Below are 25,822 nucleotides of genomic sequence, written 5' to 3'. Positions count from 1 at the left end.
CAAGAGAATAATTCATTGTAATGTTGAATAACTTCTTTATACTCCTAATATTTCCTTACTGAAAAGTTTGCTTATATGATTCTACAAATTATTAAAGAATAATGCAAGAAGTATCGTATGAGTTATTATCTTTTTTAAACAAAAATGTTATTAATTTTATTTTATAATAAATAATATTCTTTCTATAATAAGTTTAATTATAATTTATTTTTCAATTAGCCATAAAAATACATGCAAAATTAAATTTGTGTAATAAAAATTTATATAGGTTAAGTAAACGTTAAATTTTATACATATTTTATATAATCTATTAACTAATTAATTTTAATATTTGTTGTAAAACAGTTTCTAAATCATTATCATTATTTTCAACTTGTAAATCCCAGCTATCAAAATCATCCAGATCACATTCTGTTTCTGCATCATCAATATCTAAAAATAATTATTGTTTAAGTACACTTTAAAATTTAAAATATTAGACTATAATTGTGTTTTACAGCTTATAATTTTTACCTGCTATAAATTTCCATCCACGTTGTTGTCTTATTTCTACTTTAGTAATTATACGGATTGTTTTACAAAGATCTATATAATTTTCTTTAAACCATTGAATATCTGTTTTTCGACGAGTATCGCTTACTATCCAGATTGGTTTATCATATGCTAAAAAGCACTTTAAAAGTTCAATGTTCTATTATATGTAAATATAATCAAAATATTTGTTCTGCATTACCATCATACATGTCAATAGCAGCACGACAAAAATATCCATTATCTTTTTTTCTTATAGATTCACTCCATTTGATCATTTCATAGCGATACTGTTCCTTATATTCACTGGCATCTAATAATTTATTTAAATCAAGACCAGCATTTTTTGACCAATAAGTTTTTATTGGTCCGGACAGTTTTATAATTACACTTTCATGATCACCTAATCTAGGTTAAAAATAAATATATAAAATATATTTATAAAAATAAATTAATAAAATGTTTTAAACATTTAAAAAATGTATCTCTATTATTTTACGTACAAATAATTTTTTATGAATATTAATATCGTATACTTGAAAATATTTTTGAAATATTTCAACACACTGATTTATCTTGCATTAATATCTTCCACGTAAATAATTTACGTACATAATTATAAACAGTGAATAAATTATTATACCTTGTATGCAAGATATCTGTAATGAAATCTTTTCCACACTTTCGTTTCCCACTAAAAAGTAAAATATACTTCGGCTTTTTTGAATTTTTAAAACTATGCGCTGTAGTATCATCCATCATGTTCGCTATCGTAGCCATATTAGTTACTTACTACTTTAGTCATTCTACAAATTAAACTAAAATTTTTAGAATCTTACCAATTTACAAATAATTATCTTCTTTTTACATTTAAATGTTATTTAGTCATTTGTCAGTTTATTACGTAATTAAGTAAAATAATACTAAGGATTTATACCAAAAAATATAAATAGTAATTGTAATATACTATGGTAAGATTGATGCAATATATCAATTCCAACTAATTTTCAATGAAACCTATAGTAAAAATAAAGCAAATATAAAGTAATATTAGATTTTTATTTTAATAAAAACATAATACAACTTATTTTTTAGCTTCACGAAGAGCTTTTCGCTTTTCTGCTCTCTTCAATTGAGCCTGTGGCTTAAGATTGTGTTTTTTTGCGAATCGTTGATTCCTCAAGAACTTTAAATCCATCTGTAATATTAATTTTTATAAAAATTTTTTCAATGTTAATAGACTTAATTAGATTAATTGAAATAAACTTACTCCTAGCGTAGATTCATGTCTATAACGCTTGGGCTTTTTAATGCCATTGCGATGCGCTTTTCTATCTAAAAAAAATTAAAACAAACCTCGTATGATATAAATACTTCAATTCATTAATTTTATGTAAACATTAAAAATCTATTAATCTTTTAAAATTGCGTTATAATTTTTATATAAACACACATTTATGATAAAAATTTAGTATCAGACTCATATTATCAAATATAAAATCTACATCAAAATCGAAGAGATTTGAATCAAATTTAATATACGTTTACTTACTTTGGTTATGATTAGTGTGATTTTTTGACTTAGCCATTTTTAATTCTACTCGGAAAACTGCTGAAATATTAAATAGAAAAATTAATGTTACATGTATTTACGTATAATAACAATCAAGGTTATGTTTAACGTAATAAAATACACTATTAAGAAAATTTATGATTCATACGAACAAATGGAAAAGCTAAAATGAATATTATTACAATTTGAAAGATATATAATTTTTTAATTTGTCTTTTAAAAAAGCAGGATTAAAAAGATTTTTTAAAATAACATATTAAAAACGTACAAGACCGTAACGCAGTTTTCGGAAAAGGAACAAACAATGAAGAGAGTCGTGTATCTACACAACATTACATATAATGTATCTAGTTACCAATCAAATCGCTGGCTTAAACATGGGCCAATAAAAACTCTTCTACACAACTGTTTGTAGCATGCAAAAATAAAGTATAAAAAGAAATATAAATATATTAATGTTTAATATATTACTTTGATATTTATTAATAGACAAATCTTTGTAAGTTAAATCTAATATTATTATTGTTATTATTCAAATGAATAAATATATGTATAAATTTTAATATTGGTAGCATTGAAGTAAGAAGTTTTCGGTTTGTTGCCGCGTTTTTATTAAAATGGATGTGTTGAAACCAGAACAATTTTATGGTCAAAAGATGGCTAAATTACAAGCCATTGATAGAAGAAAGAAATTAAAAAACAAATTGAACATAAATTATTTAAGAAAAATGCCTGACCATATTTTGGGTCCACCACAGTTTTGGGCTGAATTTTATAAACAAGCAGAAGCACTAGCTGTGGCCAGTAAACATGCCAATGATAATGAAATGCTTTGTACGTTTGTATATCAACAGGATAATGGAGTTAGAAAATTTGTTGTAGCTCATCCCGAAGTTTATTGGTGGTACTATAAAGATAGACCTCCTGAATCAAGATGCTCCTATGAGGTGATTATTTAATGATAAACAATAGATTTTTAAGACGTTTCAATTGACCTTTTCTATAAACATTTACATTTACATCTTTATATATAACAATCGTAAAATAAAAAAATTATATTTGCTTATAACAAAGAAGAAATTCATAACGTAATTTTAATTTAGGTTATACCAGAAAGAGCTCCATGTAGGTTATATGTGGATTTGGAATTTCTATTCGAATTGAATCCTAAAAGTAATGGCTCACGTATGACTAGCACACTTATTGATATTTTGTGTGCATTTATGTTAAAAGAATGGCATCTTCCATGCAATAAATCTAATATTATTAATTTGGATTCTACAAACAATGAAAAATTTAGTAGACATTTAATATTTGCTATCAAAGATATTGCTTTTAAAGATAATTTTCATGTCGGAAGATTTATGAAATATGTTTGTACAGAAATAACAAATTATTTAAATAATACTGAAACACACCACGACATTTTAGGTACTTTCAGTAAAATTAATATTGAAGAGTTATTTATATATATTAATACAAAAAGTGAAAGAAAATTGTTTATTGATATTGGTGTTTATACAAAAAATAGACATTTTAGAATATACAAATCTACCAAATGGGGTAAACAATCTCATTTGGAAATTTCATCTGATTCTAAATACACATTACCAAACATGTACAAGGAACAAGAGTTAGAATTTTTTATCAATTCTTTAGTAACATATTTTCCAAGAAAAAAAGATTTAATTTTACTTGAGTTTGCTAATGACGAGGCACGGGTTACAAGACATTCTAACAAAGAACAAGCGCGACAAATAAACATAACAAGTCATAATATATCATCACAGTATCCTGAAATTGATAAATATATATTAAATATTATTAAACCAGGAAAAATACGTCGATGTAGATATAATGAACAATTGAGGACACTAATTTACGAAATCGTTGGTTACAGGTATTAATACTTAATATTTATAATTCATAATATTGTCTTATATGGAGTGTATATTTTATTATTATTATTACTAAGGAATTTTTTAAAGAGTGATTTTTCAGTCTTTTTCTTCATACTTTTTTTTATATTTTTAAGGTTATGAAGATAGATGCTGGATAATAATAAAACATACACTTCAAGTAAAATAAATTACATATTAATAATTTCTATTAAAAATGAATAATCATAAATTTATATAAAATACCTTGTTTGAAATATTGCATAGGTATTGTGAAAATATAGGAAGATGGCACAAAAGTAATAATATCTATTGGATCGTTGACTTAACTAAACAAGTTATGTATCAGAAATGTCATGATGAAAATTGTTCTGATTTTATATCTAGTCCAAAAAAGCTTCCTGAAGAAATCAATTTTCAATTGGATTCAGAGGACGAAGCATTTATTTCTTGTGCTATATTAGCAGAAGAAATATATTTTTATGATAATTTAACTGAAGTAACAAATGTGTAATTAATGAATAAAAATATAATATTTTATATACGATTTTTTTTATATACGATTATGTTTTTTTTTTTATATACGATTATAAACATTTTTAATTTTCTCTAATATATGATTTTATTTTTATATTATATACTTTTCATTCTAATATTACTGAAGTATTGGTAAATACTAATGTAATAGTACTACTATATGATATCATTTGGTCTTTTGTATAAATCAAAAAATAAATAAATGGAGATTATGCAATAATAGCCAATGGATGCAATTACAATGAGAGTGGATGTATACATGATAAAAAATAGATTTAAAAACAGTAGTTCGTGTTGGTAATTGTAGATAAAGGCAACTTTATTAAAATAAATTACGCAATTAAAATACTGAACAGTATATAACTGTACAGTTAAAATAATGTATTAAAGTAAATGAAAAGTATATATGCTAATATTAGATGATTCAATTAGTTACAAAATAATAGATTTCTTCTATTTAGTATTTCTTGATTCTCTTAATTTCACAGTATACTTCAGTATCATACATAAATACGATGTATTATTGATCATTAGCTATATTGATTTGTACAACTGCAATAAATGCATAAATCATACACTGATAAAATAGTATAGATTTTCAATGACAGAGTCTTAAAATCTGCTTATCAAATTTACTTCTTTTTTGCATTCTGAACCTATAATACAATAAGTAATCTCGAAAAATAATTTGAATATTGAAAATATATATTTCTATAATATTCTTGAAATTTTCCGTATATAATCAAAATAAAAAAATATGTATTATTTTTTTATTGTACTAATAAGATAAATCAACGTATTTGTAATTAAATTGAAACTGAAATTAAAGTTATTTTCATGTAAAATCATGAAAAAGGCTTCAATATTCCAAATTATTTGTATAAAAATAAAGACTACAATTCCTTGTCACGCAAATAATCTACTCAAAAAAAAATAGTTTAATAAACCTCCTTTATCTTGAGACATTGGATTAGCAACATTATCTTTGTCTTCGTTTTCTTCTACATTATTTTCTTCTATATCAGTTTTTTCGTTCATAGATTGCATAACTTCTAATGGTTTGGTATGTTGAATGGCTTCACCATGTTTTGAATTATCTTCTTTTACGACTTCATATTCTCTAAAGTTTTTATCTTTTTCTGTTCTATTCATATCTTTATGTAAATCGTCATATTCAGTAAGATTATCTTGACCCATTACATTATGATTATTGGATGTCACATTGTTTTGCTTCGTTTTATATTTTTTGTAATCTTTCGATGCTTGTCTCATGCGAGTTAAAAAATCTGACAACCCTATATAATAGAGATATTTATTATATAATAAGAAATAATTGTTATATAATAGAGATATTTGTGAGTTACAATAGTATACCTGCAATTGCTACCCATGCAGTGATAGCTGATGGCACTCTCATACCAGGATCATCAAAGTAAGTTAAGCCAAACTCGATACCAGGCTGTTGAAAATCTTTGTAAGGTTTAATCACCATGTATGACCAGTATGTTCTTACTCTATTGTATTTATAACTTATATTATTATATGATAATTATTTTGAGCATATAATTTATGAATTTTCTACTTAACCCTTATCCGGATGGTCTATTTATGTAATATAGACATGCAGTTGGAGTCCATTAGAATATATGAGTATATCACACTATATTAATGAAGAGTATACTTTCTTTTCGAGATAAATTTGTAATAATACATAACTTTTGAATAACTTATTTATTAGGGTATAATAAGGATTAAATGAATTAACTACTATAATTGTTATAGAATCATAAAAGTTGCAATTTTCAGCTTACTAAACCTTTTATGCATTTTGTTGGAATTATCTTGTGATCGCCTTTCATCATTCATTCTAAGATGCACTGAGAACCTGCCAGATTTCTGGAGGTTTCTGAAAAAATAGCTCAGAGTCTGACAGATTTACTGCTTACTTATGTAATAAAATCATATATGTGAATTTTTTTCACTTCCGAAAAAGACAACATTTTTTACTTAAAAGGTCATAATTAACTTGACATATTAAAAGAATACAAGAAAAGAATTTTAAAACCTTAAATACTATTTATATTATTAATAAAAAAATAAGCATAAGTTCATCGAATTCGTTTCGCTCGGATAAGGGTTAAATTTATGCTTGTAAGTTTACTTACGAACATACCTATGAGTTCCAGGTTTAACAGGTGCATTTGGATGGTCAGTTCCTTTACTAACAATAACCACCACCCTTTTATCTTTATCTATAACCCATCTACGTTGATATACATAATCTCGATTAGCAAATAATTTCTGCAAATATATAATTTTTTAATATATTTATATAATTTTGAACTATTTAATAAAACTTAAACTCATACAGGCCAAATCATTTCCCAATATATAACATCAGCACTATGATTATTAGATTTTGTAGACCGTGGGTCAGTATCAATAATTTGTAATTCTTGAGCAGTTGTATCCCATTGTTTCCTATAATCTATATCAATTTGTACTTGTAAAAAATCCTCAGCTGTGACATCCGGGAAAGATCCGTAAACTTTATATGCAAATAAACCTGTATCCGGTTCCTGTCGTCTCCAGACTAACATATCTTGACGTTCAATATATGGTTGCCATCCATCTGCTAAATAAAAAATTAACTGTAAGTTGTTATAAACAAATATAGAAAAATAAAATATAGAATATTTTATATTTATATTTTATAGATAAAAGAAATATAGTCCATAGCATACGATCTTTATTTGTATTTGTTTTGACACCATCACATTTGCAATATTCTATTCCGGGTTGTTTGCTAGCATTGTCAATTATAATTCGTAGGTGACAGTTTGTACATATGACAGTACAATCTCTTAATTTGTAGATATCCTCTATTTCTTGGCTATAACTATAGTACAAGCATAAACAGTGGTATCTATATTGTATTACGTATAGAACATTAACTAATAAATGTATTACATAAGACAAATGTTTTTTTTTTTCAAAGTTACAGTGTGTAAAAGAAACTTTACCTATTGACCTCTTCGTCGGATATTCTTTCAAGATCCCAATTATACACACTCACTCCAATAGTACCAATTAGAAATTGTCGAGAATTTCTTATAACTCGTGTTTTCCATAATTTAATAATTTCTTTCAAAGCCACTTCATCCCACATTTTCGTATAGAGATGACATATTTGAATACTTCGTTTAATGCGTTGTGCCACTATAAATTCACATTGCCTGGTGCATGCCTTAGCTACCTGTGCATTCTGCTCTTTAAACCACAAATCTATCCTTTTACGATAACCTCCAAATTTAATACGAGTATTAAAGCGTCTGGAAAATGAGGACAAGTTGACGTTGCTATTAGTATATTTAAAATTAACTCGCTTCAGCATGAGATTGAATAGTTGCCACGAATACATCCTTTTGATTATTAAGCTATGCTCTCATTTATTAACTTCGTATTAGTACCGTGGCATGCTTCTGTTTTGTTACTGAGCCAAAATCGTTTCGAAACCTTGAGTTCGCGTACGCGGGATAAAAGATACCACTATATGTTCTTTTTCGAATACTTTAAACATTTAACGAATGAAGCAAACGTGTTTCATTAGATCTTCTGCCAACATGCCTTGTTAAATAACCAATTGTAACTTTTAGTGATTCAATATAGCTATAGATAAGTTCAATTAGTTGATTGCAGCAACAACCTCAGACGTAACATACACGATTAAGAAATATATTCGAGATTACCGACGTACTCAACGTGTTACCGACATTACTAACGTTGCCGATATTACCGACGTAAAGATATTGACATTATCAACGTACTCTGTTCTTGATGATGAAATCATCATTTTTGATGATTTTTATTGATTCAATAATTAAGTGTAATTAAATTTGTATGATATTCAAATAATAGAAGACTACGGGTATAATATTATTGTAAAATAATCATAGAAAATAAATAGACGACTATTTATTTACCACATTTTTATTAAGTTCCACAACAGTGATGATGTTAATGCGATAAAACCTCAAGGCAGATTCAAAGCTTGTTGACTTTTGTTGTTCTTCATATAAATAGCCGTTCTACTAATTGTAACGTTGACGTTGAAAAGAGAACGATGTCCCCTTGATTTAGCAGTTGGAAGTAGATTTATATAAGATTATTATATTTATCATGTCTATAATTTCAGTTTTATTATATCATTGGATATCCACTCATTTTCAATAATTTTTAACAATATTTCTTGAATTTTATAAAAATTATTCCTTTATGTCAATCAATAAATATAAATTATTGTCAATGATGATAGTAAGTGTAAAACTTTTCTAAGTTTATAAAAATTCAAGTTAATTATAAAAGATGTTATGATGAGTCAAATGCAAACCATTAGAGGATGCATTCATTTGCATATTCGGATAAGGATTTAAACAAAGTGGAAAAAGTTCTGCTGGTTCACATTTTTTTGAAAAAGGAGAGAACACGTATTCAAGAGGGCATTTATAGAGATAGCCTAGTAGTGAGCCCTTCCGATTGCGTTTACATTTGAAGTATGCATTTGAGCAACCTGGATGATACGGGAACGAGCCTTCGGATGGACACAGTTGTGTAGATGGAACGGTCAACTGAAAATAAAAAATATGCATTTGCAAAACTAATAACATTATAATAAAATAAAAGAAATTAAATACTCACGATAGGAACTAGGTTATCCACTGGATTTATAAGAACATTTTTACATCCTAATATACGATAATTAAGCACATCTGCGAAAACACATTGCATTTTACCTTGATCGTAAATCATACCATCAGGGCATGCAAACATGGCAATATTCACGTCCAAATTACTTTTAGATGTGCATTGATAGAAAATATTACAATACTTAGGATGTCTTCGAAAACCGGTAGGACAAACAAGAGCGATTTGATCACCAGACAATTTTCCAATAGGACACATGTTATTGCCTTCTGCCATATCAGGCTCATCATCAATATCTGATGGATGTAATACACTATTCTTACAATTGGAATGTAATACAGCTGAAGGATAATTGCAGGTTAACAATGCTTGATCCCAAACAGTTCCGTCGGGACAAACGAAATCGAATCTAGTAAACATATTGAAAAGGTTAACTTGAACACATCTGAAGAACTTAGAGCAATCATTTGGATTAGGGAAAAAGCCAGAAGTTTTGCATTCTGTCTTATCCATAGGAGATTTTGAAGTAGATGGAAGTTTCACAGAGATAGTAGAAGATACTATAGAAGAAGATACAATTTCAGTAGATGTATCAGTAATAAAATCGGTCGAAGATTCAGCAGATGTGGGCGTGACAAATTCAGTTGAAGGAATACGTGTAGAAAGCACTGTTCTTCCGGTACCAGGCTCAGTACTCGTACCTATAGAAGGATCCGACGATGAACTAATGGAGGAAGAAGACCAAGATACAGATATTGGAGAATTTGTTGATGGCTCCACAGGATAAGTAACAAGGATGGTATTAGATACTGTTGGAAAATATGTTGATGGTTCAACCGATGAAGGACCAACCGATCCATTGTGTTCGGTACTTGTAGAGAGCACAGGATATTCAGTGACGGTATTATTAAGTGTAACAACTAGTACGTGTGTAGATGGAGGAATAGATGACGACTTTCCAATTTCTGTCTCTAATGTAATCGTAGGAACTTCGGGACTTTCAGAATAACCATGAGTACTCGACCTTGTCAATAGATCTGTGGATGTATCAAACGACGAAGAAGCAACTGTCTCTTTGTCAGTTGTAAATGTCGAGGACTGTTGATTATCCGTGACAGTTTCAGAGTTTGTTTCATCTGTTAATTCTGTAGACGCCACAACGGATGACGACATTCCTGTTTCTGTTACTGATGTAAGTGTAGAAACCTTATCTGTGACAGTGGCTGGTAATTTAGTTGTACTTAACAATAGATCGTTGTTTGTTCGAACCGACGGAGGTGCAAATGTCTCTTTGTCCATTGTAGTCCTTGAGGTCTGATGAGTTTCTGTGACAGTCACAGAACTTGTTACATCTCTTAATTTTGTAGACGCCTCAAAGGATGACGACGCTCCTGTTTCTGTTTTTGATGTAACTGTAGAAACCTCATCAGTGATAGTACCAGATGGTGTAGTCGTACTTGACAACAGACCAGAGGTAGGTTGAACGGACGAAGGAGTAACTATCTCTTTGTCAGTGGTAGATGTCGAAGATTGTTGGGATTCAGTAACAGTTCCAGAGCTTGTTTCATCTGTTAATTCTGTAGACACTTCAATGGATGACGACGTTCCTATTTCTGTTTGTGATGTTAACGTAGAAACCTTATCAGTGATAATACTAGATGATGTAGTTGAACTTAACAACAGATCAGTGGAAGATTGAACGGACGAAGGGGTAACTATCACTTTGTCAGTGGTAGACGTCGAAGATTGTTGGGATGCAGTAACAGTTCCAGAGCTTGTTTCATCTGTTAATTCTGTGGACACTTCAATGGATGATGACTTCCCTGTTTCCGTTCGTGATGTTAACGTAGAAACCTCATCTGTGACAGTGCTAGGAGATGTAGTTGAACTTAACAACAGATCAGTGGAAGGTTGAACGGACGAAGGAGTAACTATTTCTTTGTCAGTGGTAGACGTCGACGATTGTTGGGTTTCAGTAACAGTTCCAGAGCTTGTTTCATCTGTTAATTCTGTGGACACTTCGATGGATGATGACTTTCCTGTTTCCGTTCGTGATGTTAACGTAGAAACCTCATCTGTGACAGTGCTACGAGATGTAGAAGTACTTAACAACAGATCAGTGGAAGGTTGAACGGACGAAGGAGTAACTATTTCTTTGTCAGTGGTAGACGTCGACGATTGTTGGGTTTCAGTAACAGTTCCAGAGCTTGTTTCATCTGTTAATTCTGTAGACACTTCAATGGAAGATGACTTTCCTGTTTCCGTTTGTGACGTTAACGTAGAAACGTCATCTGTGACATTGCTAGGTGATGTAGTACTTAACAGCAGATCAGTGGTAGGTTGAACAGACGAAGGAGTAACTATCTCTTTGTCCGTGGTAGACGTCGAAGATTCTTGGGTTTCAGTAACAGTTCCAGAGCTGGTTTCATCTTTTAATTCTGTAGACACTTCAATGGATGACGACGTTCCTATTTCTGTTTGTGATGTTAACGTAGAAACCTTATCAGTGATAATACTAGATGATGTAGTTGAACTTAACAACAGATCAGTGGAAGGTTGAAAGGACGAAGGAGTAACTATCTCTTTGTCTTTGGTAGACGTCGAAGATTGTTGGGATTCAGTAACAGTTCCAGAGCTGGTTTCATCTGTTAATTCTGTGGACACTTCAATGGATGATGACTTTCCTGTTTCCGTTCGTGATGTTAACGTAGAAACCTCATCTGTGACAGTGCTAGGAGATGTAGTTGAACTTAACAACAGATCAGTGGAAGGTTGAACAGATGAAGGAGTAACTATCTCTCTGTCAGTGCTAGATGTCGAAGATTGTTGGGATTCAGTAACAGTTCCAGAGCTTGTTTCATCTGTTAATTCTGTAGACACTTCAATGGAAGATGACTTTCCTGTTTCCGTTTGTGACGTTAACGTAGAAACGTCATCTGTGACATTGCTAGGTGATGTAGTACTTAACAGCAGATCAGTGGTAGGTTGAACAGACGAAGGAGTAACTATCTCTTTGTCCGTGGTAGACGTCGAAGATTCTTGGGTTTCAGTAACAGTTCCAGAGCTGGTTTCATCTTTTAATTCTGTAGACACTTCAATGGATGACGACGTTCCTATTTCTGTTTGTGATGTTAACGTAGAAACCTTATCAGTGATAATACTAGATGATGTAGTTGAACTTAACAACAGATCAGTGGAAGGTTGAAAGGACGAAGGAGTAACTATCTCTTTGTCTTTGGTAGACGTCGGAGATTGTTGGGATTCAGTAACAGTTCCAGAGCTGGTTTCATCTGTTAATTCTGTGGACACTTCAATGGATGATGACTTTCCTGTTTCCGTTCGTGATGTTAACGTAGAAACCTCATCTGTGACAGTGCTAGGAGATGTAGTTGAACTTAACAACAGATCAGTGGAAGGTTGAACAGATGAAGGAGTAACTATCTCTTTGTCAGTGGTAGACGTCGAAGATTGTTGGGATTCAGTAACAGTTCCAGAGCTTGTTTCATCTGTTAATTCTGTAGACACTTCAATGGAAGATGACTTTCCTGTTTCCGTTTGTGACGTTAACGTAGAAACGTCATCTGTGACAGTGCTAGGAGATGTAGAAGTACTTAACAACAGATCAGTGGAAGGTTGAACGGATGAAGGAGTAACTATCTCTTTGTCAGTGGTAGACGTCGAAGATTGTTGGGATTCAGTAACAGTTCCAGAGCTTGTTTTATCTGTTAATTCTGTAGACACTTCAATGGATGATGACTTCCCTGTTTCCGTTCGTGATGTTAACGTAGAAACCTCATTTGTGACAGTGCTAGGAGATGTAGTTGAACTTAACAACAGATCAGTGGAAGGTTGAACGGACGAAGGAGTAACTATCTCTTTGTCAGTGCTAGATGTCGAAGATTGTTGGGATTCAGTAACAGTTCCAGAGCTTGTTTCATCTGTTAATTCTGTAGACACTTCAATGGAAGATGACTTTCCTGTTTCCGTTTGTGATGTTAACGTAGAAACCTTATCAGTGATAATACTAGATGATGTAGTTGAACTTAACAACAGATCAGTGGAAGGTTGAACGGACGAAGGAGTAACTATCTCTTTGTCAGTGCTAGATGTCGAAGATTGTTGGGATTCAGTAACAGTTCCAGAGCTTGTTTCATCTGTTAATTCTGTAGACACTTCAATGGATGATGACTTTCCTGTTTCCGTTTGTGACGTTAACGTAGAAACGTCATCTGTGACATTGCTAGGTGATGTAGTACTTAACAGCAGATCAGTGGTAGGTTGAACAGACGAAGGAGTAACTATCTCTTTGTCCGTGGTAGACGTCGAAGATTGTTGGGTTTCAGTAACAGTTCCAGAGCTTGTTTCATCTGTTAATTCTGTAGACACTTCGATGGATGATGACTTTCCTGTTTCCGTTTGTGATGTTAACGTAGAAACCTCATTTGTGACAGTGCTAGGAGATGTAGACGTACTTAATAACAGATCAGTGGAAGGTTGAACGAATGAAGGAGTAACTATCTCTTTGTCAGTGGTAGACGTCGAAGATTGTTGGGATTCAGTAACAGTTCCAGAGCTTGTTTCATCTGTTAATTCTGTAGACACTTCAATGGATGATGACTTTCCTGTTTCCGTTCGTGATGTTAACGTAGAATCCTCATCTGTGACAGTGCTAGGAGATGTAGTTGTACTTAACAACAGATCAGTGGAAGGTTGAACGGACGAAGGAGTAACTATTTCTTTGTCAGTGGTAGACGTCGACGATTGTTGGGTTTCAGTAACAGTTCCAGAGCTTGTTTCATCTGTTAATTCTGTAGATACTTCAATGGATGAGGACTTCCCTGTTTCCGTTCGTGATGTTAACGTAGAAACCTCATCTGTGACAGTGCTAGGAGATGTAGAAGTACTTAACAACAGATCAGTGGGAGGTTGAACGGACGAAGGAGTAACTATCTCTTTGTCAGTGGTAATCATCGAAGATTGTTGGGATTCAGTAACAGTTCCAAAGCTTGTTTCATCTGTTAATTCTGTAGACACTTCGATGGATGATGACTTTCCTGTTTCCGTTTGTGATGTTAACGTAGAAACCTCATTTGTGACAGTGCTAGGAGATGTAGACGTACTTAATAACAGATCAGTGGAAGGTTGAACGAATGAAGGAGTAACTATCTCTTTGTCAGTGGTAGACGTCGAAGATTGTTGGGATTCAGTAACAGTTCCAGAGCTTGTTTTATCTGTTAATTCTGTAGACACTTCAATGGATGATGACTTCCCTGTTTCCGTTCGTGATGTTAACGTAGAAACCTGATTTGTGACATTGCTAGGAGATGTAGTTGAACTTACCAACAGATCAGTGGAAGATTGAACGGACGAAGGAGTAACTATCTCTTTGTCAGTGGTAGACGTCGAAGATTGTTGGGTTTCAGTAACAGTTCCAGAGCTTGTTTCATTTGTAAATTCTGTAGACACTTCAATGGGTGATGACGTTCCTATTTCTGTTTGTGATGTTAACGTAGAAACCTTATCAGTGATAATACTAGGTGATGTAGTTGAACTTAACAACAGATCAGTGGAAGGTTGAACGGACGAAGGAGTAACTATCTCTTTGTCAGTGCTAGATGTCGAAGATTGTTGGGATTCAGTAACAGTTCCAGAGCTTGTTTCATCTGTTAATTCTGTAGACACTTCAATGGAAGATGACTTTCCTGTTTCCGTTTGTGACGTTAACGTAGAAACGTCATCTGTGACATTGCTAGGTGATGTAGTACTTAACAGCAGATCAGTGGTAGGTTGAACAGACGAAGGAGTAACTATCTCTTTGTCAGTGGTAGACGTCGAAGATTGTTGGGATTCAGTAACAGTTCCAGAGCTTGTTTCATCTGTTAATTCTGTAGACACTTCAATGGATGATGACTTTCCTGTTTCCGTTCGTGAAGTTAACGTAGAATCCTCATCTGTGACAGTGCTAGGAGATGTAGAAGTTCTTAACAACAGATCAGTGGAAGGTTGAACGGATGAAGGAGTAACTATCTCTTTGTCAGTGGTAGACGTCGAAGATTGTTGGGATTCAGTAACAGTTCCAGAGCTTGTTTCATCTGTTAATTCTGTAGACACTTCAATGGAAGATGACTTTCCTGTTTCCGTTTGTGACGTTAACGTAGAAACGTCATCTGTGACATTGCTAGGTGATGTAGTACTTAACAGCAGATCAGTGGTAGGTTGAACAGACGAAGGAGTAACTATCTCTTTGTCCGTGGTAGACGTCGAAGATTGTTGGGTTTCAGTAACAGTTCCAGAGCTTGTTTCATCTGTTAATTCTGTAGACACTTCAATGGATGATGACTTTCCTGTTTCCGTTCGTGATGTTAACGTAGAGTCCTCATCTGTGACAGTGCTAGGAGATGTAGGAGTACTTAACAACAGATCAGTGGAAGGTTGAACGGACGAAGGAGTAACTATTTCTTTGTCAGTGGTAGACGTCGACGATTGTTGGGTTTCAGTAACAGTTCCAGAGCTTGTTTCATCTGTTAATTCTGTGGACACTTCGATGGATGATGACTTTCCTGTTTCCGTTCGTGATGTTAACGTAGAAACCTCATCTGTGATAGTGCTAGGAGATGTAGAAGTACTTAACAACAGATCAGTGGAAGATTGAACGGATGAAGGAGTAACTATCTCTTTGTCAGTGGTAGACGTCGAAGATTGTTGGGATTCAGTAACAGTTCCAAAGCTTGTTTCATCTGTTAATTCTGTAGACACTTCGATGGATGATGACTTTCCTGTTTCCGTTTGTGATGTTAACGTAGAAACCTCATTTGTGACAGTGCTAGGAAATGTAGACGTACTTAACAACAGATCAGTGGAAGGTTGAACGGATGAAGGAGTAACTATTTCTTTGTCAGTGGTAGACGTCGAAGATTGTTGGGATTCAGTAACAGTTCCAGAGCTTGTTTCATCTGTTAATTCTGTAGACACTTCAATGGATGATGACTTTCCTGTTTCCGTTCGTGATGTTAACGTAGAAACCTCATCTGTGACAGTGCTAGGAGATGTAGTTGTACTTAACAACAGATCAGTGGAAGGTTGAACGGACGAAGGATTAACTATTTCTTTGTCAGTGGTAGACGTCGACGATTGTTGGGATTCAGTAACAGTTCCAGAGCTTGTTTCATCTGTAAATTCTGTAGACACTTCAATGGATGATGACTTTCCTGTTTCCGTTTGTGACGTTAACGTAGAAACCTCATCTGTGACAGTGCTAGGAGATGTAGAAGTACTTAACAACAGATCAGTGGAAGGTTGAACGGACGAAGGAGTAACTATCTCTTTGTCAGTGGTAGACGTCGAAGATTGTTGGGATTCAGTAACAGTTCCAGAGCTTGTTTCATCTGTTAATTCTGTGGACACTTCAATGGATGATGACTTTCCTGTTTCCGTTCGTGATGTTAACGTAGAAACCTCATCTGTGACAGTGCTAGGAGATGTAGTTGTACTTAACAACAGATCAGTGGAAGGTTGAACGGACGAAGGAGTAACTATTTCTTTGTCAGTGGTAGACGTCGACGATTGTTGGGTTTCAGTAACAGTTCCAGAGCTTGTTTCATCTGTTAATTCTGTAGATACTTCAATGGATGAGGACTTCCCTGTTTCCGTTCGTGATGTTAACGTAGAAACCTCATCTGTGACAGTGCTAGGAGATGTAGAAGTACTTAACAACAGATCAGTGGGAGGTTGAACGGACGAAGGAGTAACTATCTCTTTGTCAGTGGTAATCGTCGAAGATTGTTGGGATTCAGTAACAGTTCCAAAGCTTGTTTCATCTGTTAATTCTGTAGACACTTCGATGGATGATGACTTTCCTGTTTCCGTTTGTGATGTTAACGTAGAAACCTCATTTGTGACAGTGCTAGGAGATGTAGACGTACTTAATAACAGATCAGTGGAAGGTTGAACGAATGAAGGAGTAACTATCTCTTTGTCAGTGGTAGACGTCGAAGATTGTTGGGATTCAGTAACAGTTCCAGAGCTTGTTTCATCTGTTAATTCTGTAGACACTTCAATGGATGATGACTTTCCTGTTTCCGTTCGTGATGTTAACGTAGAATCCTCATCTGTGACAGTGCTAGGAGATGTAGTTGTACTTAACAACAGATCAGTGGAAGGTTGAACGGACGAAGGAGTAACTATTTCTTTGTCAGTGGTAGACGTCGACGATTGTTGGGTTTCAGTAACAGTTCCAGAGCTTGTTTCATCTGTTAATTCTGTAGATACTTCAATGGATGAGGACTTCCCTGTTTCCGTTCGTGATGTTAACGTAGAAACCTCATCTGTGACAGTGCTAGGAGATGTAGAAGTACTTAACAACAGATCAGTGGGAGGTTGAACGGACGAAGGAGTAACTATCTCTTTGTCAGTGGTAATCATCGAAGATTGTTGGGATTCAGTAACAGTTCCAAAGCTTGTTTCATCTGTTAATTCTGTAGACACTTCGATGGATGATGACTTTCCTGTTTCCGTTTGTGATGTTAACGTAGAAACCTCATTTGTGACAGTGCTAGGAGATGTAGACGTACTTAATAACAGATCAGTGGAAGGTTGAACGAATGAAGGAGTAACTATCTCTTTGTCAGTGGTAGACGTCGAAGATTGTTGGGATTCAGTAACAGTTCCAGAGCTTGTTTTATCTGTTAATTCTGTAGACACTTCAATGGATGATGACTTCCCTGTTTCCGTTCGTGATGTTAACGTAGAAACCTGATTTGTGACATTGCTAGGAGATGTAGTTGAACTTACCAACAGATCAGTGGAAGGTTGAACGGACGAAGGAGTAACTATTTCTTTGTCAGTGGTAGACGTCGACGATTGTTGGGTTTCAGTAACAGTTCCAGAGCTTGTTTTATCTGTTAATTCTGTAGACACTTCAATGGATGACGACGTTCCTATTTCTGTTTGTGATGTTAACGTAGAAACCTTATCAGTGATAATACTAGATGATGTAGTTGAACTTAACAACAGATCAGTGGAAGGTTGAACGGACGAAGGAGTAACTATCTCTTTGTCATTGGTAGACGTCGAAGATTGTTGGGATTCAGTAACAGTTCCAGAGCTTGTTTCATCTGTTAATTCTGTAGACACTTCAATGGATGATGACTTCCCTGTTTCCGTTCGTGATGTTAACGTAGAAACCTCATTTGTGACAGTGCTAGCAGATGTAGTTGAACTTAACAACAGATCAGTGGAAGGTTGAACGGACGAAGGAGTAACTATTTCTTTGTCAGTGGTAGACGTCGACGATTGTTGGGTTTCAGTAACAGTTCCAGAGCTTGTTTCATCTGTTAATTCTGTGGACACTTCGATGGATGATGACTTTCCTGTTTCCGTTCGTGATGTTAACGTAGAAACCTCATCTGTGACAGTGCTAGGAGATGTAGAAGTACTTAACAACAGATCAGTGGAAGGTTGAACGGATGAAGGAGTAACTATCTCTTTGTCAGTGGTAGACGTCGAAGATTGTTGGGATTCAGTAACAGTTCCAGAGCTTGTTTCATCTGTTAATTCTGTAGACACTTCGATGGATGATGACTTTCCTGTTTCCGTTTGTGATGTTAACGTAGAAACCTCATTTGTGACAGTGCTAGGAGATGTAGACGTACTTAACAACAGATCAGTGGAAGGTTGAACGGACGAAGGAGTAACTATCTCTTTGTCAGTGGTAGACGTCGACGATTGTTGGGTTTCAGTAACAGTTCCAGAGCTTGTTTCATCTGTTAATTCTGTGGATGATGACTTTTCTGTTTCTGTTTCTGATGTTAACGTAGAAACCTTATCAGTGATAATACTAGATGATGTAGTTGAACTTAACAACAGATCAGTGGAAGTTTGAACGGACGAAGGAGTAACTATTTCTTTGTCAGTGGTAGACGTCGAAGATTGTTGGGATTCAGTAACAGTTCCAGAGCTTGTTTCATCTGTTAATTCTGTGGACACTTCAATGGATGATGACTTTCCTGTTTCCGTTTGTGACGTTAACGTAGAAACCTCATCTGTAACATTGCTAGGTGATGTAGTACTTAACAGCAGATCAGTGGTAGGTTGAACAGACGAAGGAGTAACTATCTCTTTGTCCGTGGTAGACGTCGAAGATTGTTGGGTTTCAGTAACAGTTCCAGAGCTTGTTTCATCTGTTAATTCTGTTGACACTTCGATGGATGATGACTTTCCTGTTTCCGTTCGTGATGTTAACGTAGAAACCTCATCTGTGACAGTGCTAGGAGATGTAGAAGTACTTAACAACAGATCAGTGGAAGGTTGAACGGACGAAGGAGTAACTATTTCTTTGTCAGTGGTAGACGTCGACGATTGTTGGGTTTCAGTAACAGTTCCAGAGCTTGTTTCATCTGTTAATTCTGTGGACACTTCGATGGATGATGGCTTTTCTGTTTCTGTTTGTGATGTTAACGTAGAAACCTCATCTGTGACAGTGCTTGGAGATGTAGTTGAACTTAACAACAGATCAGTGATAGGTTGAACGGACGTAGGAGTAACTATCTCTTTGTCCGTGGTAGACGTCGAAGATTCTTGGGTTTCAGTAACAGTTCCAGAGCTGGTTTCATCTTTTAATTCTGTAGACACTTCAATGGATGATGACTTTCCTGTTTCTGTTTGTGATGTTAACGTAGATACCTCATCAGTGATAGTTCTAGATGATGTAGTTGTACTTAACAACAGATCAGTGGTCGTTTCAACGGACGAAGGAGCAACTGTCTCTTTGTCAGTGGTAGGCGTCGACGATTGTCGGGTTTCAGTAACAGTTCCAGAGTTTGTTTCATCTGTTAATTCTGTAGACACATCAATGGATGATGACATTCCTGTTTCTGTTTGTGATGTTAACGTAGAAACTTCTTCAGTGGTAGTACTAGATGATGTAGTTGTACTTAACAACTGATCTGTGGTAGTTTCAACGGACGAAGGAACGACTGTCTCTTTGTCAGTGGTAGTCGTTGAGGTTTGTTGGGATTCAGAGACAGTTTCAGAGCTTGTTTCATCTATTAATTCTGTAGATGCCTCAACTGATGACGACGCTCCTGTTTCTGTGTTTGATGTAAGTGTAGAAACCTCATCTGTGACAGTGCTAGGTGATGTAATTGTACTTAACAACAGATCAGTGGTAGGTTGAACGGACGAAAGAGTAACTATCTCTTTATCAATGGTAAGCGTCGACGATTGTTGGGTTTCAGTGACGGTTCCAGAGCTTGTTTCATCTGTTAATTCTGTAGACACATCAATGGATGATGACATTCCTGTTTCTGTTTGTGATGTTAACGTAGAAACCTCTTCAGTGGTAGTACTAGATGATGTAGTTGTACTTAACAACTGATCTGTGGTAGTTTCAACGGACGAAGGAGCGACTGTCTCTTTGTCAGTGGTAGTCGTTGAGGTTTGTTGGGATTCAGAGACAGTTTCAGAGCTTGTTTCATCTGTTAATTCTGTAGATGCCTCAACTGATGACGACGCTCCTGTTTCTGTGTTTGATGTAAGTGTAGAAACCTCATCTGTGACAGTGCTAGATGATGTAATTGTACTTAACAACAGATCAGTGGTAGGTTGAACGGACGAAAGAGTAACTATCTCTTTATCAATGGTGGACATCGACGATTGTTGGGTTTCAGTAACAGTTCCAGAGTTTGTTTCATCTGTTAATTCTGTAGACACATCAATGGATGATGACATTCCTGTTTCTGTTTGTGATGTTAACGTAGAAACCTCTTCAGTTGTAGTACTAGATGATGTAGTTGTACTTAACAACTGATCAGTGGTAGTTTCAACGGACGAAGGAGTCACTGTCTCTTTGTCAGTGGTAGTCGTTGAGGTTTGTTGGGATTCAGTGACAGTTCCAGAGCTTGTTTTATCGGTTAATTCTGTAGACGCCTCAACGGATGACGTCGTTCCTGTATTTGTTTCTGTTGTAAATGTAGAGAACTCATCTGTGATAGTAGAAGGTTGAGTATTCATACTTGTTAATAAACCTGTGGATGGTTTTATCGTTGGAGTTCCCAGTGTCGATTGTTCAACCGGCGATGATGTAAGAATTTCAGTTATTAGGTTTCGTGTAAAATGCTCTGTTGTTTCGGTAATGTTTTCTGTACTTATAGTTATTGGTTTATCTGTTGGGATATAATAGTACGATTTTTAACCATTTTATTGTATCTCTCGTGTTAGTTTAATAAATATTTAAATTTTGACTATTTTTGTTTTCGTTTATAGTAGAAATGAAACAACATATTTTTGCTGTCTATTCGTTTACCGATCTTATCTTAGAACTTTTGGTTGTCATTGGAATTTTATCTTGAGTATATATTTAGCAAATAATTATCTGATGTTATATATTTATTGTTGCTTTAAAGTTGTGTTTATATTGAGTGATGTGCGTACTTCGTACGTAATTCAAAGTTTAACATTTTTCATGTGTGTTTGAAGTCTTGGTTAGTCTAAAATTTTCCGTCATTTTTATTGTATGGGCAACAATATACTCGTGTAATGTTATCTGAAATGCTTCGAATTGTTTCGAATCTGTATCATTACCTTAAAATGATTCCGATTTTAAAGTTCTTAAATTTTTGGATAATTTTCGAGTATTTTGTCACTTTCATTGTGTTAGCGACAATAGATTATGTCTGTATACGATATATGGAATCTTATTTCTACATCTTTATTTCTTGTAAGTAACAAAAATTTTATTGAAAATGATCGTGCTATGCGTTAATCTACTTTTTTGATACTTACTCTAAGTTATTTAAATATTCATATACTCATTATAACTATAAGTATTAAATCTTAATGTCGAATCTTTTATCATGATGACTCAAGTATAAAGCTCTTCTAGTTCGAATTCTAATTCATTCCTAGATATACGGAAATGCTTGAGGTTTGTAATTTATTGTATTATTACTAATGACATTTGATACATATTTTAAAAATGGAAAAGTCAACTTCAATGATTGTTTCTTGAAATTATCGTAACCAAAACAAATTTATTTTTTCTATTTTATAGAAAATTCCTAAATCTATCAAAATACTTAAGATTTATAGTTTATGACAATCAAGACTTTCAAGAATTTTAATCTTCGAAGTTACGATACAGATTCGCAGAAATACGAAGTGACAAAAAACTGAAGATTCCTAAAATTTTTAAGCTTTAAATCAGATTCGAAATAATTCGAAATTGTTACCACATATACGATACAGATACAAGACGATTTGAAATGTTTCAGATCCTTTCACTAATCGCAAGTATAAACAATTTAGGTATCATTGTTTCACGTTATGATAGGAAATTTTCTTTACTTTACCTGTAGTATATGGACCACAACGGGGGTTCCGTATTTTTTCAGGATAATTACAGATTTGTTTTTCTCGATCCCATATTGTCCCGTCTTTGCATGTCATTGCAAAGATTTCAAATGTATTATTGATACGTGCAAGACACATGTAATATTTTGCACAGTCTGTAGGATGTTCTATGAAACCTTCTTTAATACACTCTACTTTCGTTGGCATAATCAGTCCACTTGAGGTAGTAGTTTTTACATCTATTTCAGTTTTGTGTGCACTTGTTGTACTAGTTTGGTAGGAGGATACTTTAGTTATTTTAGATGGAACATTATCTAAAAAATATCACGAATGTTATAAGCAAGATGGACTTTTATTATTGACACCGATACTCATTTTATCGATACTCGTTTTATTCATCGCTTTTACCCAGAAAAGTAATCAGTTTTTTTCTATAGCAAAGGGTATTCTCTTACTTGTAGGCGGCGATGTTGTCGTTACGATTGTCTTACCACCACATTCTGGTCTTCCACTTTCGTTAGGAGTAGTACATTTGCCTAAATCTATTGAGAAGACAAGTCCTATTTTGCATTTATGAAGGAAACGACGGTAACGCCCATGTTTGTATAAAGCACACTCATAGAACAATTTGCAATTAATAGGATGAGGAAAGTTACCCACTTCCTCGCATGTAAACAGGTGGAATAAGAAATTTTGTTCTTTTTCAAGTTCTATAAAATATTTCAATAAAATAATTAATTGTATAAAAAATTTTTCATAGTAAAAATTTAACTCCATTACCGTGTTCCAATGGAAAAGCTTTAGACGTATTGTCAGATGAATTAGGAGAACCATAACCGGCCGTTAGAAAAGTAATTATAAGGCAGATGATCCTCCACATCGTAATATTTAATTTGATGATACACGAGAACGAAAAGACGAAATGAAAGCATTCACCGAAAGTTCGTATCTTCGACTGTTATCCTTGCTTTTCTTCAATGGAATGATACTCTAATTTTACTGTGCGATATAAAAATTAATCAAACAAGTATATATATGTATATATACATATATATATGTATATATATATACACACATACTTTTGAGCTGTTAATTTGTCTTGACTGTTCATCATATCAATAAATCAACAAAAATTTCAGGAGGATTTCCGATCGAATACGTTTGAAAAAGAAATCGATATATCAGGAATCACATCATAAATAACGATCGATGTTAGTTATTATATTTTAATAAACGGATTAATGAGCTAGATAAGTCGAAAGGAGAAGGGAACAGAGGAAGAAGGTGAAGAATAATCAATTAATTAATCTCTTTGTTTCTTCGACAATTTACATTGGAGAGTTTATTTAAATAACGTTGATAATCCTAATCCTTGTAATTTCCGATGATCCTAGTATGATGCCGTTGGTCTAATGAATTTCATCTCATTTGTTTAACTTCTGACGGTCTACGATTTTTTGTGCTTCAATCTGAAAAATAATATTTGCAATCGTCTCGATTACACAAGAAACCCATCATATTTCAAGTACCTACCTGAATAAAATTATATAGATTGAGCAATTGTTCCAAGGATGGTCTGCCTTGTTGTGATAAGCACCTCGGATTATTCGTACTGCTAGTTGGAATATTCTGACTTCTTTTACCCCAGCCTGTCGAAAAATTCACTTGCCCTTCTGTCTCGTGAAGATTAGTCAAAAGAATCAAAGAGATGAGCAATATTATGGTAATGACATTCAATCGGTTCTTGAGATACCTGAAAATACATTTTCATGTTTGTCTGATAAGTGGAGGCTTTTGGATTCTTAAGTAAATAATAAACGCACCGTCTATGGCTTGATCTTTACATCAGAAATGTAAACGAATATTAAATTTCAGCATTTGCATTTGATTATGCTTCTTATTCACTCGTATATAGAATTGTTATCACGCAGAGAAATTATTCGAAAACGGAAAGAAAGAAAAAAAGAAATGAAAATCTTAAAATCAAATTTTAACTTGAAACTCACATTTCGAATCCGTGTTGATACTTTCTCGATATTGTTTTAAAGGACAGCTTCTTTCGTGACAGAATCGTACATACGTTTGAGAGCAACGGAACGTATAATTGCTCTTTTTATACCCCTTTGCATCTTACAATGTCTTTCGTTTACGTCACGATCCCACCCCTAACGTACAACTAATTTCAATGTACGAAGTGAGAAGACCGTAAGATTGACCCCCATTGTCGTTCTTTGTGCAATACCAACGAATATATTGCGAATGATTTTCAAACATAATCTCTATTTTTTTTTTTTTTGATTGTTTCGATACTTTGTGATTTATATGTAATAATTTCAAAAAAGAGAAACATTAATTTTACGATCATTATTGAGATTGTTTCGATTTATAAGTAATTATGCGTAATTAATTTCAGGATTATGTAATTTAGGTAGATGTTACATTATGTTGATAAAAATAATTTTATCTTTATCGACAGCTGTGTAAACGTAAGGTGACGATCATGACCGGAAAATAAAATATTGCTACGCAAAATAATTTCAGATGTGTAAGATGATATGTATTTCTTAGTATACAATTTTATTTTATCTTTATTTTATTTTTATTTTCAAATATTCATTAACTACAAAACATCAATCGTAATACTTGTAGGTTGAGTGAAATGAAATGTTGCAATTTCTTGATCGATTATTGCAGCAATGTTAAATGAGTCTACAGGCTTCTTATCAATTTGTTACTTATTGTAGCAGCTGGATACAATTGGTCGTCTTAATGAATTTTTTTTTCTTCGATCGTACATGTTCTGTTCAAACAAGATAGATAAATACATTTAAACAATCCAAAATGTTTGACAAATTTAATAAAAAGTCATTATTGTAAAAAGAAAGGCATTTGAATGAGACAGATTTAAAACATTTTATTCGAGAAATGATTTCATGCTATTCAATGACGATGGTACGGTTAGATAAAAAAGAAAATAAACAGGAAAAACTAGGCTAGAGGACGACAATCGCCGAGATAGGTGCAAAAGTTATGCGCAAAACATTGACGAAAATAGAGCGAAAAATGTATGTAAGAAACGGTAGCCTTTTATTACGCTCGAATCAACTTATAGTATAGATATATTTATATACAGATATATAAATACACAATAGGTAGACTAACAACTGTAGGAAAAAATTAATATAATTTAAAAAAATAATTTTAATATAAAATTGAGTAAATATATCATTAC

At 33.5% G+C, this 25,822-nt stretch overlaps 6 protein-coding genes across 11 annotated transcripts; 1 reads left to right on the top strand and 5 right to left on the bottom strand.

Moving 5' to 3' along the window:
- Window positions 1-274: 274 nt before the first annotated feature.
- Window positions 275-1,475, bottom strand: Pmvk (Phosphomevalonate kinase). Its single transcript, XM_035878254.2, has 4 exons — window positions 1,175-1,475; window positions 734-939; window positions 514-663; window positions 275-432 (listed from the first exon to the last, which is right to left on the bottom strand). Exons 1-4 carry the CDS (start codon window positions 1,309-1,311, stop codon window positions 311-313), a joined length of 615 nt encoding a protein of 204 aa, XP_035734147.2. The 5' UTR covers window positions 1,312-1,475; the 3' UTR covers window positions 275-310.
- Window positions 1,476-1,571: 96 nt separating this feature from the next.
- Window positions 1,572-2,470, bottom strand: RpL29 (ribosomal protein L29). 2 transcript variants are annotated; one of them, XM_035878257.2, is made up of 4 exons: window positions 2,373-2,470; window positions 2,084-2,143; window positions 1,802-1,866; window positions 1,572-1,729 (listed from the first exon to the last, which is right to left on the bottom strand). In XM_035878257.2, the coding sequence occupies exons 2-4, from the start codon at window positions 2,118-2,120 to the stop codon at window positions 1,616-1,618; spliced, it is 216 nt and encodes a 71-aa protein (XP_035734150.1). In that variant the 5' UTR covers window positions 2,121-2,143; window positions 2,373-2,470; the 3' UTR covers window positions 1,572-1,615. The 2 variants fall into 2 exon arrangements, with proteins under 2 accessions (XP_035734150.1, XP_085520632.1); XM_085664506.1 differs by having other exon boundaries at window positions 2,084-2,140; window positions 2,373-2,420.
- A 213-nt stretch (window positions 2,471-2,683) lies between these two features.
- On the top strand, window positions 2,684-4,554 carry LOC118446971 (DNA-directed primase/polymerase protein). Of its 3 annotated transcripts, XM_085664277.1 has the most exons (4): window positions 2,684-2,908; window positions 2,987-3,051; window positions 3,208-4,004; window positions 4,270-4,554. In XM_085664277.1, exons 1-4 carry the CDS (start codon window positions 2,722-2,724, stop codon window positions 4,514-4,516), a joined length of 1,296 nt encoding a protein of 431 aa, XP_085520403.1. In that variant the 5' UTR covers window positions 2,684-2,721; the 3' UTR covers window positions 4,517-4,554. The 3 variants fall into 3 exon arrangements, with proteins under 3 accessions (XP_085520403.1, XP_035734143.2, XP_085520422.1); XM_035878250.2 differs by having other exon boundaries at window positions 2,684-3,051; XM_085664296.1 differs by lacking the exon at window positions 4,270-4,554 and adding an exon at window positions 4,140-4,231 and having other exon boundaries at window positions 2,684-3,051.
- On the bottom strand, window positions 3,591-8,268 carry LOC118446987 (stAR-related lipid transfer protein 7, mitochondrial). 3 transcript variants are annotated; one of them, XM_085664093.1, is made up of 6 exons: window positions 7,563-8,268; window positions 7,284-7,465; window positions 6,909-7,174; window positions 6,713-6,840; window positions 5,914-6,053; window positions 3,591-5,834 (listed from the first exon to the last, which is right to left on the bottom strand). In XM_085664093.1, exons 1-6 carry the CDS (start codon window positions 7,958-7,960, stop codon window positions 5,446-5,448), a joined length of 1,503 nt encoding a protein of 500 aa, XP_085520219.1. In that variant the 5' UTR covers window positions 7,961-8,268; the 3' UTR covers window positions 3,591-5,445. The 3 variants fall into 3 exon arrangements, with proteins under 3 accessions (XP_085520219.1, XP_085520251.1, XP_035734164.1); XM_085664125.1 differs by having other exon boundaries at window positions 6,909-7,171; XM_035878271.2 differs by having other exon boundaries at window positions 7,284-7,438.
- A 549-nt stretch (window positions 8,269-8,817) lies between these two features.
- Window positions 8,818-23,470, bottom strand: LOC118446963 (uncharacterized). The gene is made up of 6 exons (XM_085663531.1): window positions 23,371-23,470; window positions 23,046-23,300; window positions 22,590-22,904; window positions 20,698-21,404; window positions 9,238-20,652; window positions 8,818-9,167 (listed from the first exon to the last, which is right to left on the bottom strand). The coding sequence occupies exons 1-6, from the start codon at window positions 23,468-23,470 to the stop codon at window positions 8,892-8,894; spliced, it is 13,068 nt and encodes a 4,355-aa protein (XP_085519657.1). The 3' UTR covers window positions 8,818-8,891.
- A 450-nt stretch (window positions 23,471-23,920) lies between these two features.
- On the bottom strand, window positions 23,921-24,671 carry LOC118446970 (uncharacterized). Its single transcript, XM_035878249.2, has 3 exons — window positions 24,597-24,671; window positions 24,124-24,343; window positions 23,921-24,059 (listed from the first exon to the last, which is right to left on the bottom strand). Coding segments are annotated over exons 1-3 (267 nt in total). The 5' UTR covers window positions 24,599-24,671; the 3' UTR covers window positions 23,921-24,014.
- Between the last annotated feature and the right edge of the window lie 1,151 nt (window positions 24,672-25,822).

The sequence above is a fragment of the Vespa mandarinia genome, chromosome 1 (genome assembly GCF_050613455.1).
Source record: "Vespa mandarinia isolate Hongniang chromosome 1, ASM5061345v1, whole genome shotgun sequence".
Taxonomy (NCBI): Eukaryota; Metazoa; Arthropoda; class Insecta; order Hymenoptera; family Vespidae; genus Vespa; species Vespa mandarinia.
This window is presented reverse-complemented; position numbering and strand designations above follow the sequence as displayed.